General features: G+C 40.4%; 2 protein-coding genes across 2 annotated transcripts; both read left to right on the forward strand.

Moving 5' to 3' along the window:
• The first annotated feature begins 144 nt into the window (after positions 1–144).
• Positions 145–12,248, forward strand: LOC100712037 (guanine nucleotide-binding protein subunit alpha-13). Its single transcript, XM_003453393.5, has 5 exons — positions 145–504; positions 1,585–1,811; positions 5,837–5,887; positions 7,954–8,154; positions 9,960–12,248. The coding sequence occupies exons 1-5, from the start codon at positions 222–224 to the stop codon at positions 10,329–10,331; spliced, it is 1,134 nt and encodes a 377-aa protein (XP_003453441.3). The 5' UTR covers positions 145–221; the 3' UTR covers positions 10,332–12,248.
• A 404-nt stretch (positions 12,249–12,652) lies between these two features.
• Positions 12,653–19,571, forward strand: si:dkey-21c1.4 (uncharacterized protein C17orf80 homolog). The gene is made up of 5 exons (XM_003453418.5): positions 12,653–13,033; positions 15,641–16,939; positions 17,261–17,371; positions 17,700–17,816; positions 17,899–19,571. The coding sequence occupies exons 1-5, from the start codon at positions 13,024–13,026 to the stop codon at positions 17,925–17,927; spliced, it is 1,566 nt and encodes a 521-aa protein (XP_003453466.2). The 5' UTR covers positions 12,653–13,023; the 3' UTR covers positions 17,928–19,571.
• Positions 19,572–19,895: the final 324 nt, after the last annotated feature.

Here is a 19,895-nt window from a genome sequence, read left to right on the forward strand (position 1 = left end):
TGCTTATAAAGTTATTTCTGTGTGTTTCAATTCAAACGTAGCTACGGACAATATTGCGTGTTTATGTGAGGCATATCCGCGTAAATAGCACAGTAGGCTGTGCCTTAAGATTGATGGTAAACAGTCAGCAGCGGTACTTCCTGAGTTTAGGGAAGGGGCTTGGTCCCGTGCCTGCGCCCGAGAACGCGCATCAAATTAGCATCGATGAAGTTTGTGCGAACATGGCGGATTTCCTGCCGACCAGGTCCGTGTTAAAAGTTTGTCTACCCGTCTGCCTGCTTAACAGCGGCGAGGTGGAACAGCTGAGAAAGTCCAAAGAGATCGACAGATGTCTCTCCAAGGAGAAAACGTATGTAAAACGGCTGGTGAAGATCCTGCTCCTCGGCGCTGGCGAGAGCGGCAAGTCGACTTTCCTCAAACAAATGCGGATCATCCACGGCCAGGACTTCGACCAGCACGCCCGAGAGGAGTTCAGAGCAACGATTTACAGCAATGTTATCAAAGGTAACCTCGCTACCGAGGGCTGGTAACTTTAAGGGCGTGAAAATCGCCCTTTTTACTCGGTTAAAAGGTACTGGAAAGTTTCCACATCTGTTTAGCAGCGCTGGGCTGGGTGAGAGGACACATAAACAGTCTACATCTGCTCTCGGCACACCCATAGGAGCCTCGTTTGTCCTGAAAGCTTAAATGTTTTTTAGGGGGTTATTTCAGCATAGCTATACTAAATACAGCGAATCAAGTTTTTGTGATATCTTTAACCAACACTACCCGCTGTTTTAAATCAGCTACAGGCAAGTTTTGTTGCTCAATAACTAAGCTCGGGATGAAGCTAATGGAGGGCAACCCGCCAGTGTAATGTGCTGTAAGGTGTTCCTCTTTGTCCACGGACTGAATGAAAGAGAAATCTTTACGTTGGTGTAGTCCACGTTAAACAAAATCGTCTGTAAATACCAACAAGGCTCAACCGTCGCTTTTTAATAGTCACAAAATTGTGTATAACCCGACAGTTATTTCGGCCATTTTCAAAGTAAGGTGTTGGTGTGACCAGCACATCCTGTACATTTTTTTTTAATGAATAAACAGTCAGTTTGAAATAAATGTAAATAATAACTGTGAATACAGGAATTTCCCCGGCTTATAATGTGGTTTTGAAGCTTGATTGGTCATACTTTATCGAAGGTTTTGAATTTTCTTGTTATTTCTGATCATTACATCAGGAAAAATGTGCTTTATTCTTGACTGAATGAAAGCTCAGTTAAAGAAAAATTGGTAGTGATGGTTAGCACAAGGTGGTGATTTTTTTTTTCCCCCCTTTGAGGGGAGGCTAAGACCTCTTTGGTGGAAATTTTGTGTAAGCAGGAAAAACCCTGAAATCTGTGTAGTAACAGGGTTATGTTAATCATGTGCTACCTTAAAATCAACTCTACTTTTTCTTGCCCCACTAGCATTTTTTTGTATTTTATTCATTTTTTTTTTAGACACAGCAGGCCTCTAAAGGACACAGGTGTTGGGTTACTTTTGTTTCACCTGCCCTTCTCACTACCCTCTTCCACTTTTAAGTTGCCGTCTGACTTCCTTTTCCAGGTATACGTGTGCTGGTGGACGCCCGCGAGAAGCTGCACATCCCGTGGGGTGATGAAGACAACCAGCCACACGGCGACAACCTGATGGCATTCGACACCCGCTCGGCAAAGATGACCAGTGGGCAGCTTGAGACATCGGTTTTCCTGGAGTACCTGCCCGCCATTAAGGCCCTGTGGGCAGACTCGGGCATACAGAACGCCTACGATCGGCGCAGGGAGTTTCAGCTGGTGGGTTAGCACACGCACAGACACACCCACACACACACACACACACACACACACACACACACACATATGCTGAAATGGCATAACTGACAGATAATGGTGGCCTAGTTTTGTCTGATAAAAACGTCCTCAATCTCAGCTCTCTATCACCAGGTGCAAGAAGGGTTTTCTGGTGTTTCTGAATGGGTTTTTCCAAAAAGTCATATTGATGAAAATGGCAGTGAAAACAGAAAGTGAAACTGACTTTTCAATTCATCCTCCCTTTCCTCTCTCCCTGCATCTTCGGCTCTAATTCTTTAGTCTCTGGTGCTCTCTCTGTGCCGAGTGGTCAGACATGTGATTCAATAGGCTTCCTGTTTACACCTCTCCCAGCTGCTTATATCTTTTGGCTGTCAGTGTGCACGTCTTAACTCTGTGACGTTTACCCCAGAATAGCAGATGTGGTCGGGAGTGCGTTCACATGTCCTTTCTGGGCTGTTGATATGCTCTTATTTTATCTTTTATTACCGTAACTTTAGGCTTCTTTTTAAAAATGACCAGCTGTCAGGGATTTTCCTGACTCAAAATAAGCCTCTTTTTCCCATGAGTGTGGCTTTACAGTTAAGGCACTGATTGTTTTACCTGATTTGACAGAAATCTGTGTATTCTGGCAATTAGTAAGCAAAAGAAAAAAAAATGCGTCAATTTTATCCAAGTAAATAATCCCCAATTAAGAAAACAGTGTGTTTATCACAAGGCTGGTGATTTTCCTGTGGCTCTTGCCAAAATGTTCTCTATACAGGAATAACCCTGATTGCCCTGCCTTCATGTGACAAACTTAAACACTTCAGCAGTTAAGGGGCCCCCCAACTGAAGACAGAATAAGGGCTGCGCGTCTCCGAGTGGCTTTCAGTAATGAAAAGCAGAAAATTACAATTTGCCTGTGGGTTGGATAAAACCAAACTTTTCTCAATGGCGTTTTGTTGCTCTGGCACACACACACTCAGCTTGTTGGTGCAAACCTTTCCAGACAGACAAGGGGAATAAGTGTGATCAGAGCAGGAATGTTGATCTGTAGTTAAACAGCTTTATGCTTACAAACAGATCCCTGGCTCTCCCACTCAGGGTTATTTGCACACAAACACTAAGAGTGTCGCACACCTCGCGTTACACAAGGTCACACACACACTAACGTGCATAACCTATCTGTGTAAGAGTGTAAGTATTTTATTCATGTATTCATTTTGCAAGTTGGCAAGTTCCTTTTTTCCACCCGCCCACCCCCGAAATCTTCAAAAGCATTAATTATCACGGAAAACATTGCACCTTTTAGACTTTTGAAGCTGGAGCTGTGCATTTAATAATGGAAGTGAGCTGTCACTTGGACTGATCATTCATATAAACACACAATTGTGACTCATTCGGTGACAGTAGTAAACGGAACAATGTAAGCAGCCTGCTATGGAAACAGCCTGTAACTGAAGAGCGGCAGGATCGCTAAAAGCCTAACTAGCTGTTCAGTTACTGGACGCTAGGTGTTGGTATCACAGAATCACTGTAGCCTAAGTGTGCTGCGAGGCGATCATCTGCGATACATCACAATATCTGTGAAAACGAAACAAGTAAAAACGCCCACGAAAAAGCAGGAATCATACATTTATATTCTCCACTGTGGTGGTGGGATATGTGTATCATCATTAGCAGTTCACTTCAGAGCTTTATGTGGCTTATAATGGACCCCTGTGGGGGTGACTAGCTATGTAAGTGCATATAGATATGGCAGTGAGTCTGTGTGAACTTGCTTAACACAGGTCATAAGCACTGCGGCAACTGAAACTGGCGAGGGAATCCGGGTGAAATCGCCTACATGTGTTGATAAAGATATTGATACCGCAGATGGAAGCCATACAAAATATATTGTCCCATCCTTATTTCACGTGTGCATATGTTTACAGATTAAAGCTCTTTGAATTTTGGCCGATTGGTTGAACAAAGCAAATAGTAGGTCACCTGTCACTTCGTCCCACTCTGGAAAATGAGGTGACATTTTATAGACTAAACAATTGATCAGAAATAGCTTTGAGCCTTTATTTGTTGTGTAATATCAGTGGAGGGTCAATGGAACACAGACACAGGGCTACACACTCTCTCTCTCACACACACACACACACACACACACACACACACACACACACACAATTACATATTACTGTACAGCCAAGACAGTTAGTTTATAAAAAAATGACATTTTTAAGTCATATGTGACAATTAATTAAGTGCTCTAGGGTACAAAGTGAAACAATATTTGACTTTAATTTTAAAAAAGCATTATTTTAGGATCAAAAAAGTCTCTGTATATGTATTAAAATCAATGTATGTACAAAACAGTGTAGTTTTTGTCAAATATCCATCTTTTATGAAACCAACCACACATTTTGAAAAGCAGTAGGGATGTTTTTTTTTTTTTTTTTGCCTTTTCTCTTATATTAAAATAAACTTAATATTGTTAGATGCTTGAAATGAAACTGGATATCAATTGCAAGCTTACACAGTGTACAAAACTTTAATATTAAGTTTTAATGGTGAGTACACTGTAAACCCTGAGGGCAAAAGTAATTCTGTTGGGAGCCGTTAAAATTTCTTTCCTTCTCTGAGAAGAGATTTGTTTCATTTCCAGCGGATTACCCAGAATCCCCTCGTGTTGACCGTGCTCCATTTAAGCATTTGCATCACAAATCGCACGTGCCTTCAGGCTTGGTTGTAATTATCATGTTTAAAAAAGCACACACACACACACACACACACGTAACGCTGTGAGTATGCACATGGCTTCTCTCACTTCCTGCAGTGCAGACGTCAGTGTTACTCTTTACAATAGTCTTAATCTTTTCATCTGAGATTCATAGTATTAGAATTATTTAGTCACATCTTCCTTTAATGTAAGTGTCGGTTCAGATGACATATTGCTGAGTTTCAGTTTTGCTTCTGCAGGCGTTGTCATGCCTCAGCAGGGAGAACGCAGAGTGATTGCGCTTCTTGTTTCTCTTCTCCTTTTTAAAAAAAAAAAAAAAAGAACGGGACAAAAAATCTGACTCGATTTTTGATTATTTCAAAACCAACCAAACCCTTCTTAGTTATGAGCTCCTTTTACTCGGGCGGAGTCAGATATGAAATCAGAAAAGTAGCTTTTTCTTCATTTAACTCTAGTAGAGCGCCACACCATTGGGCTCCTCCCTTGGGTAATCCTAGCCATGCACATACACACACAGACATGCACACACAATCACAGGTTTTTCAGGTCAGGTTAGTTTTTTTTTTTTTTTTTCCCTCCCCTAAAGATCAAAAGGTGACAAGAAGAAGAAGCTGGGGTGGGTAATGCTGGTACATGGTGGTAAGAGAGAAATACAACCTGGTCGCTGCAACTGGGAACATTTAAATGCTTATTGTGTCATTAATGCAAAATACATGCAAAAAACAAAACAAAAATCCCCTGTGTGAGTGTAGTGCGTTGCAGTAGAGGCGCTGCAGGTCACAGGAAAGACGATGGGTTAAATCTGTTTTTCTTTTTGCACGCGGTATTTTGGTTTACGTCGAGTGCAGGACCTGCACCAGCTCACAGATAAAGGAATGCATCTCAGTCCTGGCAGCCCCGTGTCTGGACTTGCACTGCCTGCATGAAAGCAGTGTTGAAAAGGTCTTGGGGAAAAAACTCAAATAAAACACTTCTAACCACGCACACACACACTAACCAACACTTCTGTATACATCAAAGACACACTTAGAAACACGTGTCACAGTCTGACTAAATAATGCGCATCCTGCCTCAGTACCTCAGAACACACTCTGTTCTGGGGCAAACACGGGAGAAAGAAAAAAGTCAGGTTACCTCTGTCTGTGTGGTAGCTAAACACTCTCCCCACTGGTATCTCGGCACCTTTTCCACTTGCAAACATATTGCTGTAAAATGTTTTCTGCTGATTGTGGTAAAAATGACAGAACCTAATTAATTGTGTAGAATTAACAGAAATTCCTCCTCTGTCCTGTCGCAGGGTGAGTCAGTGAAGTATTTCTTGGATAATCTGGATAAGCTCGGCGAGCTGGTAAGTTGTTTCTGCTTGTACTCTCTGTGATAATCAGACTTGTGCATGTTATAGTTAATACTGCAACATGTCCAGACAATTAATGGTTAGCTTAGAAATGACTAAGGCGGTTGTTTGCCACAGATAATGTTGGCATTTTGTGAAAGAAGCTCCTTATATTTAATTAAGCTCAATTTTTTTTCAGGTGTATAAAAGTTTAGTTAAAAAAAACATCAAGATGAACACAGTAAGCAAGTTCAAACAGTTTATAAACCCTTAATAGTCTAAACTCCAAAACTTGAGGGCGTTATTGAGAGTAAATCAGGGTTTTTCCTTTATTAACATGAGAGATATTTTAACCGCTCCCAACTGAGTCTTAACAATACTTCCTTTTTTCTAACATCAGCATGCTGGAAGTTGAATTGTTTTTCAGATTTCTGTGCATCATAAACACATCCTTTTTACATTGAGGACATTAAGTGCTTATACTTGTACTATTATTTACAAACACACATGCGTATGCTAACATCTACAATCTTACTGTCTTTATGAGGTTTGTATGCGTATGTTTGTTTTGTAAATTTAATTACACTTTTATTACCAAGGTTGTGCTTACAGGTGGTGTAAGCACAAAGGCTGCTGTATTCTTTTTGATGCGTCTTTCATGTTGTGCTCTTCAATACAGCCACCTTTCGTATGAACTCGATACATAAAGTGCAGCCTTTTCTACTCATTTCCAGCACCACCTTTTTAGACTCTACTAGAGTGGCTTTGCATGATTCATAGTTAAAATTAATCCTTATACTGTGCTCACTCAGATCTGTGTGTCTGGGATGACAAGATTAAGGAGGTGCCACATCTTGGTGACGTCAACCAGAGCTAGGAGAAGAAAAAAATGCCATGCCATTGTCATGTTTACTGCAAGCTTCCATCATATCAGTATACATATCACAGAAAATGGACAGAGGCTTAGCGGCTTCACTTTATATGTGTTTGAATGAATATAATGTTGCATGCACACACATCCTCATAGCTTTTGTAAATGCTATGAAGCTAAAAAGCTAGTTTTGTTTCGTGTGTTTCTGTAGGGGGGTGTGTATGTTAACTTCACTCCTGTGGCTGACCTCAGGCTTTTTTTGTTTATTATAGAAATACATGCACACACAGTTGCAAACCACAGTGTTCTCATTACAAATGAGCACATTTTGAATGGGCGCTGCTAACATGAATGAAATCCCCCCTAAATGCATAGTCAAACTCATAATGACTGTTTTCATAATGGAGTTGCTGTGTTTTCTTTCATCACCATTTTACAAACAGCATCCATTTGTGGGTGTTTGTGTTTAGTTTATAAACATAATATTCATTTCAATTCTTTGTGCTGTCAATTTTAGCCGTGCTAGTTTCTCTCCTCCTTGTTTCACCCTGTGTATGAGTCTTTTTTTATTTAGTAAGACATGTTTAAAGTGGTCAAGTTATTTTTTTAAACTGAACACACCTAGCCTGCATCTGGAGCAGTCCCCTCTATTAAGCAGTCAGTCTGAACCTTCTAAACCAGTTTAACAATGATTACAAAGATGATTGGCTTGTATACAGAGCCTTTACCCAAGCTTCCTGGTGATTTTCAGTAGAAATATCCACCTTTAGATTCAGCTCCTCCACAGAGGTTACAGCAGAAGCAGATGTTAAACTTATTATGTCAAACCTTTACTTTCATTTTCTACAAAATGCCGGCCTTCCCATTGATTGCTTTCTGTGGGAAATCCCCATATTTGTGAATATTTAGGAAACCATTTTTGTGTAGTCTTAAACTCTGCTGTGATTTCCTCAGAGCTCATAAATGTGTCATTTCCAGTCTTGCTTTTGCAGGACCCAAAGTTAGAGCTGAAGAATAAAACACATTTCTACTATTTACAGATGAATTGACTGCTAGTTTGAACTTTATTATGTGTCTGGTGTTTCTTCTTCAGTCTGCAAGCAAATCATGGTTTTGAAAGGATTTTATATCAAACGGTTAGATGGAAATGAGGACAAATAGTATTTTTGTCTCAATAATTAAAAGTTTGTCTTTCTATCTCTCCTGCTAGGATTATCTTCCCACTCAACAGGACATCCTGCTGGCTCGTAAACCCACCAAGGGCATCCACGAGTATGACTTTGAGATCAAGAATGTTCCCTTCAAGATGGTGGACGTGGGAGGGCAACGATCCGAGCGGAGACGCTGGTTTGAGTGTTTCGACTCAGTCACCTCGATCCTCTTCCTCGTCTCCTCCTCCGAATATGACCAGGTAAAAAAAAAATTAAAGTAAACACCACTGCTGCATCAGATGCAGAAAGAAACCATGGCATCTCATTTCCTGCCACTCACGAGCAAGCACACTCACTACAGATAGGCTGATAAGACGCACATATTAACCAGTTTGTTCTTGACGATAATGTGTGGTAACTTTTGATAAGGTTTCATTGATGCTTCTGCATGTGCAGCCGCAAGACTTTGCTGAAGACGAATTAATTATTTGAGTTTCTAACTAAAGCACTGATGTGACCACCACTTAGATGTGCAAGTGACAACTTTTGTGTACAGTTTTGAATTTCATATTTTGATGGCACCCTGGTTCATTTATTTGCTAGTCGTGCTGTATTTATTTACCATGTTTCCCCTTCCGTCTTCAGTATTCTAGCGACAGGCTGATGTGAATCCCCAAAATTTGACTGATACGTTTAAATAGGCACCAACAGCATGAATCGGTCTGTTCTTCATCACATTTACAAGGCTCAGTTCGGGGGGTTGTGGTTTGGTACTTTTTCAGAGCGGTGGGAAAACAGCGAGAAGACTTGCAAGACAACATTAAGTACACATTAAATTGTGATGGATTGAAGTATTTGCACAAAAGAGAGGCTGAAATGTCCAGCAGAAACTTAATTCGAAGTTCAGAGCAGATGTAAGGATATTGCTTTGCTGCTAACTTTACACAAACTGAAATTATCTCAAGCATTAATGGAGACTAAGCCAACTAACTTCTGATTGGTTGCCCCTCATATACAAAAGGCTTGAATGTCAGGCAGGTATGGCTTCTTTGAGAGAACCATTTTGAAGATTTTTCACATGAAAAGACCCAGGAGTAGGAAAAAACCTGTCTGAAACTGAGTGTTTACAGCAGTCTGAAGCCAGATTCCTTGATGATATTTAATATGAGTGAGTTTTATGAGTATCCACCATTATAACAGTATATAAATGGCAGAAAATAAGGAAAAGAATGGGTCCCCTTTAAGGATTCCAATGGCATTGCTTTCTTAATGGTTGAATGTGGAATCAAGCTGCTTGAAAGTAGATGAAAGAATTATTTGCCTGTGATCGAGCCATCTCAAGTGTTTTGCCATCATAAATATGTTTTCTGGGACTTAACCAACTTCATTTTAGCAACGCTGGCCCCTAGTTTTTAATTCAAATCCCTCACTGTTTTCCTCATTTTGTTGTAACTGACTCAGAAAACAAGCTCTTGTTTGATTTGCCCTGTGCATAGTGGTGCAACGGATCATGGTTGATCCGTAATCCGAACCGATCCCACTCCACGGTTCGGGACGCACATGATCCAAAGATTCGAAAAAGAAGAAAAAAAAAGTATGTGTATGGTGCGCGTGGTCAGTCTGTCAAGCGATAGTTATGGCCAGCGCTAGCGGTCCAAGGGGAGCAAAAAATACTTAATAAGTTAATAAGTAAATGTTAAAAAAATTTTCTTTTTTTGCTGATCCGAAAATTGATCCGATCCATGACTTAAAACCGTGATCCGAACCGTGAGATTTTTGATATCTTGCACCACTACCTGTGCAACATACCAACTGTTGTAAGAGCCATGTAATAGCAGGCTAACCCAAATAGCCTAGTTTTTGTTTTTTTGTTTGTTTTTTTTAAACCTATTGCGCACCATAAAACAGTGGTTTTATGGTGCACAAGCCAAATTGACTTTGGTTAATAGGAAATGCTATTAAAAGGAAGCTTATGAATACCTGACAGGATGTAACATGTACAGGTTAAAGGATTTACACCATCTGTACTGGCAGTAGTATTTAATTCTTCCGTCATCTGTTACAGGTGCTGATGGAGGACAGGCAGACCAACCGGCTTCGTGAATCGCTCGACATCTTCGAGACCATTGTCAACAACCGTGTCTTCAACAACGTTTCGATCATCCTATTCCTCAACAAGACGGATCTGCTGGAGGAGAAAGTGAAAAACGTTCCCCTCAAGGACTACTTTCCTGAGTACAACGGACCGGAGCACAGCCTGCCGGATGTCCAGGCGTTCATGGTGGAGTGCTTCCGGGCCAAGAGGCGCGACTGTACTCAGAAGCCCCTGTACCACCACTTCACCACCGCCATCAACACGGAGAACATCAGGCTGGTGTTTCGGGACGTCAAGGACACCATCCTGCACGACAACCTCAAACAGCTCATGCTCCAATGACCTCTGACAACCTGTGAAAATGGAGGACCTGAACAGGGACAGACCACCCCCTCGCTCATGAAGAGGACTTGGGAGAGAGAGCAGCATCAGAAGAATCCGATAGACGTCAGCATTCTTCTTCAGACATTTTATATTAGTTTTTACTCTCCTGTTTGAAGAGTTGGCCCTCTTGTAAGTTCAGGATTTGTTTGAGGAACAAGTAAGCCGTGCACGCCGTGGTAATATAGAAAGAGAAGAAGCCTCGTTTGGATCTTGGATGACATCTGAAACCTGCTGCTTCACCTCCTCTGTCCTGAGCTCTGCATTCACAGCACGAGTTACTGGGGCTTTTTTCTCACAAGGTGTCAATGCTGGCGCCAGCAAAAGGTTTTTCAAAATGAGACGCACGGCTTCCAAACAAACGCAGGAATTAATATAAGTAACGTTTAATTACCAGTACTGTGTGTGAGAGTTGATTTGCCGAGCAGTGAATTCATCTAGTCCAAATTTACTGTTACGTCTGTTGAAAGTTGTTGCTAAGTCATTTTAGTTCATAGGCGTGTTTGTTACACCATTCGTCTCACGTTTGGCTGTCATCAGCCTTTTTTCTTTTTTTTTTCCCCCCATTTCAGATCAGCAGGTTTAACACCCGCGATCAGAAGTGAAGACGTAGTAGAATTACAGTTAAAGATTTGAGGAGTGAACTGGCTCCAGCACTGGCACCTTGTTTTGCAGAAAACTGCTTGACGAGGGCACAACCACACCAGACTGAACCTTTTAATTCCTTTGATATAATTTCTTAAGACTTAATCACTATTTAAATGTTGCTTTATTATTAAATCTTTAATCAGATAATTAAGATGCCAGTTTCCGTATAAATTGTCCCTTATTTCTGGGTGTTCAGAGGGTAAAAAGATTACCTTCTTAGGCAGGTGTGCCACTTAGTGAACATGCAGTCCACTGTTTTCTCAGGGTTGAATCAAAACCGGTGTTGATGCTGATGTAATTGTTGATGAGCTAACTGAATATTCTGATTCTGATTATTATTATTTTTTATTTTTATTTTTTAATTCTGAGTGGTGCGACTCAGCCAGGCCTCCCTGCCATTAGCCGGGTGGTGTTTAGCACCGTATCCTCCTGGCTTTGACCACTGACATTGACCCAGAACCCCCAGCTCCTCCCTTTCTTTGTTTTCATCTGTGATTAGATGCCTTGTAAAGGGACAGTCCTCTCCTGTTTGCCTGAATCATGAATGTGTGTTAATAAATGTACAGAGATTTGCTCTAGGTTGCTTGAATATACTATAACCAATATTAATGTGGTAAGATATAACCCATCATGTGAGAATATCTGTGTTGGCACTGACTCCAGGCATCTCTGAAAACCCCTTGAACATTTTTTTTCCTTGTGTTGTTTAGATTTCCCTCAAAACTACATTTTGAATTATATGTTACCAAAAAAAAAAAAAAAAAAACGACAAACGAAAAGACAAAAGCTTGAGTACTTTTGTTCGTGACCGTATTCTGGTCTGGGCCAATCTTTGTTAGAGCACCATTTCCAGGCACTGTTAAAATCTCTGCTTCTCTGCCAAAAAATCACCCTGTGCTTTTTCAGGACTGTGCACACTGACCGTGTCCAGTTTTACTCCAAAAAGCTCGTGAGAGCTTCACTTTGCTTCCAGCCCTGGCTTTGTAAATACTGTAATCTGTTGCCATGTAAATAATATCCAGGTTTATCTCCTATATGTAAATGGTTGTAGAAATGGCTGACTTTTTTCCCATCCCAATTTTTTTGTTTTTTCAAATCACAGCTTTTCCAATGAAGATGATGTTTTGATGTAGTGTATTTGTTTTCCATCACGGCTTGTTTTTGAAATTCTTGCTTGTGTTGTCTCTCATGCCAGTCTAACCCTCTCAATAAAATCCACTTTTCTACTTATGTCTTGCTCTCTTGATATGTTTGCTTTTTTTGAATAATTTGGTTCATTGTTAATCGTGAGGTGCCGTTTTATGCCTGAAAAACTTTGATTTTATTGTCTTTAGAAATTCACTGTGAATTTCTTTGAGGTGCAAATTTAAACCTGGGTTCTTTACCACTTAAACCAAAATCTAATGATTAACAAAACACGAGGAGCACGTGTTACGTAGATAAACCTTACTGTACCACTAAGACGTCTTTTTTTCAGTACTCTGCCAGAAAATTACGTAAGCATTTCTGCGGATACATCGTTTCCGACGCCTCAAGCGTACCTATAAAACGTTTAGTGGGTATTTTGACTTCATCCAAAAATGCGTCGGCATGTTTGGGGACTTACGCAAAAGGCGGAAGTGGGGAGGAGTGAATCATAAAGTCGACGCAACACACCCACCGAGCAGATCCCTGCGTGTTCGTACAAGACTTTTATCTGTCACAGCAGTGTAACGGGCTGTACCGTTATAAACCACATCCAAGGGGTGTCATTTTAAACTAGGGCGTCAATATATTGATGATTTTACGATAACTTGATTTTACATTCAGGCTTCGAACTCGCTACCTAAAAGCGGGGTCTTTCACTTCATCGTCGCGACTCTCAGAACTTACTTAACCGAAACTGTTTAAAAGTGACACTCCCGCGTGTAAATGTGATAATTACTGACGCTTCACCTTAGTGCTATAACTTTGCTGCTCTGAGTCATGCTTTCACCCGATTGGCTGTTTGACAGGCGCGTGTGAAATGGGCTGTGGTAAGTGTCACACAACTGTAATTCAGAATAGCGGTAACACCACGTGATACAATAACGACCAATATATTAATTTGCTGAATTATAAAAATATGTTTATTGCTTCGTCTAGAAGCTGGGGTGACAAACATAACACCCGGGGGCCAGAACTGACCCACCAAAAACTCCAATCCGGCCCACTGGACCTCTATGTAAAATGTGAAGGAGATCATAAATTCTGGACTTTCAGCTATATTGTCATAAATTACGCAGCTGGTGCTAATGATAATGATCTCCCTCACAGCCATTTGTGCTTCAAGAAAGTAATAAAGTAACAAACGAAAGACAGAAAATGTCCTGTTTCTTCACTAACTACTAGAAATTTCTCTTTTTATTTAAAATGTGTCTACAGTAAAATAAAGGACATTTTCTGTAAATTAATAAAAACTTTCTCTTTATAATCACTGGTAGTTGGTCAATGAGCTACCAGAACTTTTCCTGTAATTTTACACATTCATATCTTGCAATTTAGGTGTAAAGAATCATGCTGACAAATGTCTTTCGTTAATGTGTCCTTATCGTGTATATAAACTAATGCATACTGTTGAAATTACACTTCTTTTTCATAAATTGAGATATCCCGGGAATTAAATGTGCAGTTAAACTACTTTACAATGACAGGAAAGGGATTTTGACAGTTCCAGCTAATTTCAAAGTGGCCAGTATGCAGCCCTTGATGTAAAATTGATCTAGAGGCTAGGGTATTAAATATATGGCCTGTTGGCCAGACGTGGGTCCAAAAAGCTCCAATTCAGCCCACTGGATGGCTTCGGAAAATATGCATTTCTTTATAATATGAAAAAGCTGAGACGTTTTGTTAAATAAAATTGCACTTATTTTTCTGAGGGATTTTTCTTATCTCAGGGAAAACAAGGGTAACATTCATAGTGCTGAAAGTTGAACAAAAACAGTTAAGGCTTCACTGATCTAGCCTATTTAACTTGAAATTTGGTTGTATGTGCCCCATGATAAGCTCGACACCCCAGGTCTAGAGAACCTATTATTCAGGTGACAAGGTTCCCATTAATCGGGTAGTCTTCAATGCAAAGCTGTATTTTATTGACACTCATTATGGGTCTGAATGTCATGGTAGTTTTGGGATTTTAATTTCACTATTCCATTGACTTTGTGCAATATACTAGTACCACTGGCAGCAAAACAGCCTTGATGCTACCACTGCCATGCTTGACAGTTGGTACAGTTTTCTAAGATCAGAAAGTTTCATCTTTACTTCTTCAAACATTGTGGCTCAATCTTTCTCTCATCTGACCATAAATCCTTTCTCACATTTGGTTTGTCCTTATGGGCAGCTGCAAATTTCAGTCAAGCGTGACGGTTTTTATTTTGGAGCAGGGGCTTCTTTCTTGGTTGGCACGCTCTCAGTCCATAGCTATGTAAAGCTTGCTTCACTGTAAACAGTGACACTGGTGCTGCAGTTTCAAGTTAATTGCAGGCTTGAGCCTTGTTGGTTCCCAGGTCGTTCCTGAACATCCCAATTAATTACCTCTTATCTGAGGAGGACAGTTTGGGTCTTCTTCCAGACCTTGGCAAAGTGGTGGCACATCCAACTTGTACCTATTTACAGTTGTCTTAACTGATGATTTTGGAATCTGCAGCTGTTTAGAAATTGCTTCAACAGATCTTCCCAACTTGTTTAAATCTAAAATTGCCTTTCTGAGATCTTCACCAAGTTCTTTGGACTTTCTCATTCAATGAGTGCTGTCAAAAAAATCCCTTTTAAGCTGGCAGACAAGTTACCAGTTGTACTATATGTATACTTTTAACCCTGTGTGGATTAGAGAAAATGCAAAGTAAAGCCAGACCTGTGCACATATGTATTGTTTTTTAAAGTCATTAAAGATGTATGTTGTATAACCATGCTGCTTTGGAAAAAGTTAAGTTCAAAGAAATCATTAAAAGTCGAAAATTACCACAACATCAACGCCCATGATGTGTAGATGTAAACTTCAGACCACAACTGTATGTGTGACATATTTTGAATGCAAGGTGTGTTAAACATCGCTTAAAAGTCGCTCTGCGAGTGTAAAAATGTAGTGACATTTTAATTTTAGTAATTTTTGTTCCTAATGGCTGACCTTAACTTATTCTTCTTTACAGTAAAAGAAAGGGTAGGTATTCTGTTTTGTGCAGCTGATTTTCTGGTCTACCTAACATCAAAATGGACTTTATTTAATTATTTAAAAAAAACAACAACCTCAAAAGCAATTGGTGCAGTGGTTAACACTGTTGCCACACAGAAATAAGGTTCTTGGTTTGTACGTCCTGGTTGGGTCGGGGGTTGGGTGATCCAGTTTCCTCCTACAATCGTGCATGCATGTTAGGTTAATTTGTGATTCTAAATTGTGTATGAGATCATAATCAGTATGTTTATGCACACATAGCTGGTGCTTGATATGATTTTCTTTCTTTAAAGATGAAATTGTTCATATAAAGCTAAAACTATACCTTATTTATATTCAGCCATTATGTTCTTCCAACACATCTTCACTGGTCGTTCTATGTTTGCCCTGGAAGTCCCATTTTGACCCGTTCTCTGTCACCCACCCACAGAGGTGTGTCCATTCTGCGGGAAAACTTACAAAAGGTTGAAGAGTCACTTGCCACATTGCAAAGCAGCTGCTGCCTCTAAAGCGCCACCATCCAAACCAGATGTCACAGCAAACCAGACAGCATCGTCTTCTCAGCTGGACTCAGTTTTGTCCAGAGAAACAACAAAGGGAAGGAAGTCATCGTCATCAGTCATAACAGATCTACAAGGACAGACGCGTAAAAGGGACACAGCATCAGGACCATCAAATGCGACATCTTCATCACCACGAACATCATCATCCATGACATTACTTTCACCAACTACGAAGAAGAAACAAAAGCTGGTTGATCAAATAAAGACAAGCACCCTTTTGTTATCTCCATCTCCAGCTCTGCCCCCCACCACCTCTAAACCAAAAAAGAAGAGTCTCCGTGCATTGATAGAAGCTGCCAAGTCTGACCAAATAACAAAGGAATCACTAAAGGTGTCTGAAACAGAACCAACTCTAAGCTCCAGAACCACAGCTCAGACAGAGCCCAAAACTATCTCAGGCAAAGACTATGCCCATCTGTCTGCAGACGCTAAACCCAAAGATGCACCTAAGAAGATGCCAAAGACAAAGAAGGTTAATCAGATGCTTTCCACAACCAAACAGAGTGAAAGTAGCACAAAATCCCCAGAGAAAAGACACAACTTTTGGGAGGATGGCAAGCAGGAGATTGAGGATTCATCCATGAATAATTTTGTTTTGAAATTAGGAAATGGCCACCAGGCAAAGATCACCCTCCAGGATGTTAAAGCCACATTAGGCCGAGCTAGACCACCTCGTCAGTCCAGCAGGCCGGGCATCCTGAGTCAAATTCAAACTAATGACAACCTGTGCAGTAAAATCGGAGTCAATACGGGTGTTGGACCAGTTCCACTTTTAGAAGATAATCAAAAGTATGTTGCAACTCAGTCTGATGAGCTGCTGAGCACTAGCCCACAACATGCAGGCCTAAAATCAGATAAGAAAATACCCTCAAAGACTAAACAACTGGCTTTAGTCCCTCTGCGAGATGTGCCAGAATCAACCCCTCCTACAGCTCCCTTCCTGTGTGCGTCATCTCAGCTGTGGCAAGCTATGCCTCCTCCAGTCAACCTGAATGAGGGGCTGAAGGTGAGCCATCACATGACAGGCCTCCTCACAAAATCGGCACCAGTGGGTCAGTTTTCCAGCCTTCTTTCCCCTCCTGTATCACAAAGTCTGCCAGTGAAGGTGGAGACAGTGGAGAAGCCCGAGGTCAGGAAGCAAAGCACTGCTGAAAATCCAAACAGAGGTAAGTATTTGGAAATAATTGTTTTCCAGCTAAAATGTATACAGACCTGATGGTCCAGATTCTTTGCCTGCCTGTCGTACAAAAGAATATAGTTAATGAATTATATTCAGACATTTGAAAAAGGCACTTTGTGACTCACCACACTGTGTTAGGCATTTTTCACAGATTTTATTGATAAAGTAGTTCAGAAATTAAGAAAAATTATTGGCATATATTGTCAGTTTTACTGGGCCAGTACCAATAATAAAGACTTTTGAATAATATTCAGCTTGATTGTAGTGTGTCAGCTCCCTGATTCTCTGTCGGTGCCATGGATTACAGGAGCTCTGACACACCGGAGTCTTGGACAGGTGAGACTGAGGGAATTACCTAAATGGCTTGCCTGCAAAACCCCAAGCCATCCAAAAGATGCCGTGGAAATGTTGCAAAGAGGTCAGTATCTCTCTCTCACACACAGAGAGACACAGTATTTGTGCTACTCACAGCACAAAAGCCACCCTCCCATTTGTTTGTCTGTCACTTCTAACTTCCTGTAACCATGTTATCTCTCAGAAATGAGGTTTTATTCAACTTTGTAGATGCTTGTAGTCAGATTTTGTTACCTCAGAACAAAAGCATTATAGCGAACAGCTGTTAGCAGCCGCTTAATATCTGCTATACAGATGTGAGATTGGTGTCTATTCTTCACATAACTCACAGAAAAAGTAAGTATTAAGATTTCTGTGCATGTCTTTTCTCATCTCTTCTATGCGTCATTCAGGCTGGCAGTGGTATTACAGGCGGTATATTGACGTGAGGAAAGGAGGTGTAGGTGGACTGGGCATGTTGTTAGCGGGATACTGTGTGCTCAGCTACATCTGGAGTTACCGCCACATCAGTAAGTGTGTTGCTAAGTGTGTGCCCCATTTAACTGATGGATTTGGAGATAAGCTGGTTTTCTTGTTTTTTCCTTTTCCCAGAGCTTGATCGCTGGAGGAAGTATCACTAAGGGTCAAGGAAAGATACTTGGAGCAGCAGCATTGACAGAGAAAAGATTCAGAACTTCAGTACTCCATATGATGAATTTGCACAGCATTTATAACTGAGAAATTGGTACCATTACTTATAAGCATGTAAGCCCTTCCCTTCAGCCAATTTTGTGTATTCTGTCACCAGCATACATTGGGAGCACTATATAGTATATAAATGATAAATAGTGAAGCAAGTGCAAAAGTGCCTTAAACTGAATTCTTTGTAGTGACCACAAGTGTACAACTCTTCTGGTTGGAAAACAAGTACAGGTGTATAGAAGTCTATGTCAATTCTCCAGTGAGTTTAGGGTCTCAGTAGCTAGTTTCAAGCTTGATTGAATGCTTATTTTTTTGAATTAACCCCCCGCTTCCCAATTGCAGTAAAACAAAGCAGGGTTGGGCGGGGCAACATGTGACAGGTCACTTCCATATAAGTGTACAGTTCCCCCTCAATTCAACCCCAGATCCACTCATGACAACAGGACAAATGCTCAGCTCTAAGCTTCACATTGGGACTGCGTTGACTTCATAGTGGTTACATCAGAGTTCCTCTAGAAGCAAGTCTTGCCGTTAGGTTCTTATTTGGGCAGTTTCATTTCAGTGGTCACTGGGACCTAAAACTGCATGTGTGGTATCACCAGTCAGATCTGATAAAACCGCCTTAATCCTGCTGACTTTTCCCCAAAATAAACCTTTTTTGTTCCCCTGTTTGTCCCACTACCTTGTTTGCTTTTGCAAACAAGCATATGTTATGGAGACAGACTGCATGATTATGAATTTTCCTAATTAAATGAATTACAAATGAATACAAAACTAAAACATGTAACTTTCTATCTCTAGGTGACTATGATAAGAGTAGTTTCATTCTTATCTGTATAAGGTTTCTAAAATGAAAGCTCGTCATGCTGCATTGTATTATTTTAAAATGCTTATGTTTTTGTATGTTTCTTTAATTATTACGGTCTTATTTATTTCATGGAGAAAATGTTTTTTTTTTAAAAAGTATTTCCTTTTTTAAAAACCCAGCTTTTTTGAGCGTCAAAACATTTTTCCTCATCAGTGACCACTGTGTGTTCCAGACCTCCACTAGCTGTCACTGTTGGGTTATGTTACTTGAACCAAAGGGGGCTGGGCAGTCTGTCTGCTGTGCAGTTTTCTCAGTTCTTTTGTGTAGAGGCATCGGTGCTGGAGTCCATAAAAGGATTAAAAAGAACCAACAGATTTCTAACTTGATAAAATATTACTTTGGCAGCCGTGATGCAGAGAAACATGAAATCTAAATGTCATGACATCAGTTAAAAGATCATATCTGTGCAGCAGAGGGTAACAAATCTGGTTTTCCTTTGCCACTGCTTCCTCTGTCACATGATGTGATTATGCATGCTTAGTCCATCAGTGCCAGTGTGTGAACCCTCACAGAATAGCAATGGAGGGAAATCGAAGGAGGTTCTCAGCCGGACTGGACCAGTTCCTTGTTGTACACAAAATGAATTTATTGTTGAATCACCTAACTGCTGTAGTGAACATGCATTAGCTACAAATAAAGAAACAACAGCATTTTTTTTGTAATGACTTTACTGACACTGCTTCTTAGTCAACACAATAAAAAATAATTTTCTTAAGTTTTTTCTTTACATTCTCTTTTTCTTCGTACAAAAATTATAAATATTTTGTGTCTAACTTTTTTTATACAAAACAACAAACTATACAAATCAAATCGGACAGAAAAACAGTGAAAATGAAGGCAGAAAACGTATCTGCACAAAAAAAAAGAAAAAAAATGATGATGATGATGATGATAGGGGAGAAAAAGCACAGTTTGTTCCTACCAGGCTCTCAAGACCATGATATGCATTCTGATAACACAATGGTTTACAAACACTGGGTATGTCCCTACTTTGAAAGCCTAAAGTGAACATCCTTGTAGATATAAGTGCTATAGAGGC

Source organism: Oreochromis niloticus, linkage group LG8, assembly GCF_001858045.2.
Source record: "Oreochromis niloticus isolate F11D_XX linkage group LG8, O_niloticus_UMD_NMBU, whole genome shotgun sequence".
NCBI classification, from domain to species: Eukaryota; Metazoa; Chordata; class Actinopteri; order Cichliformes; family Cichlidae; genus Oreochromis; species Oreochromis niloticus.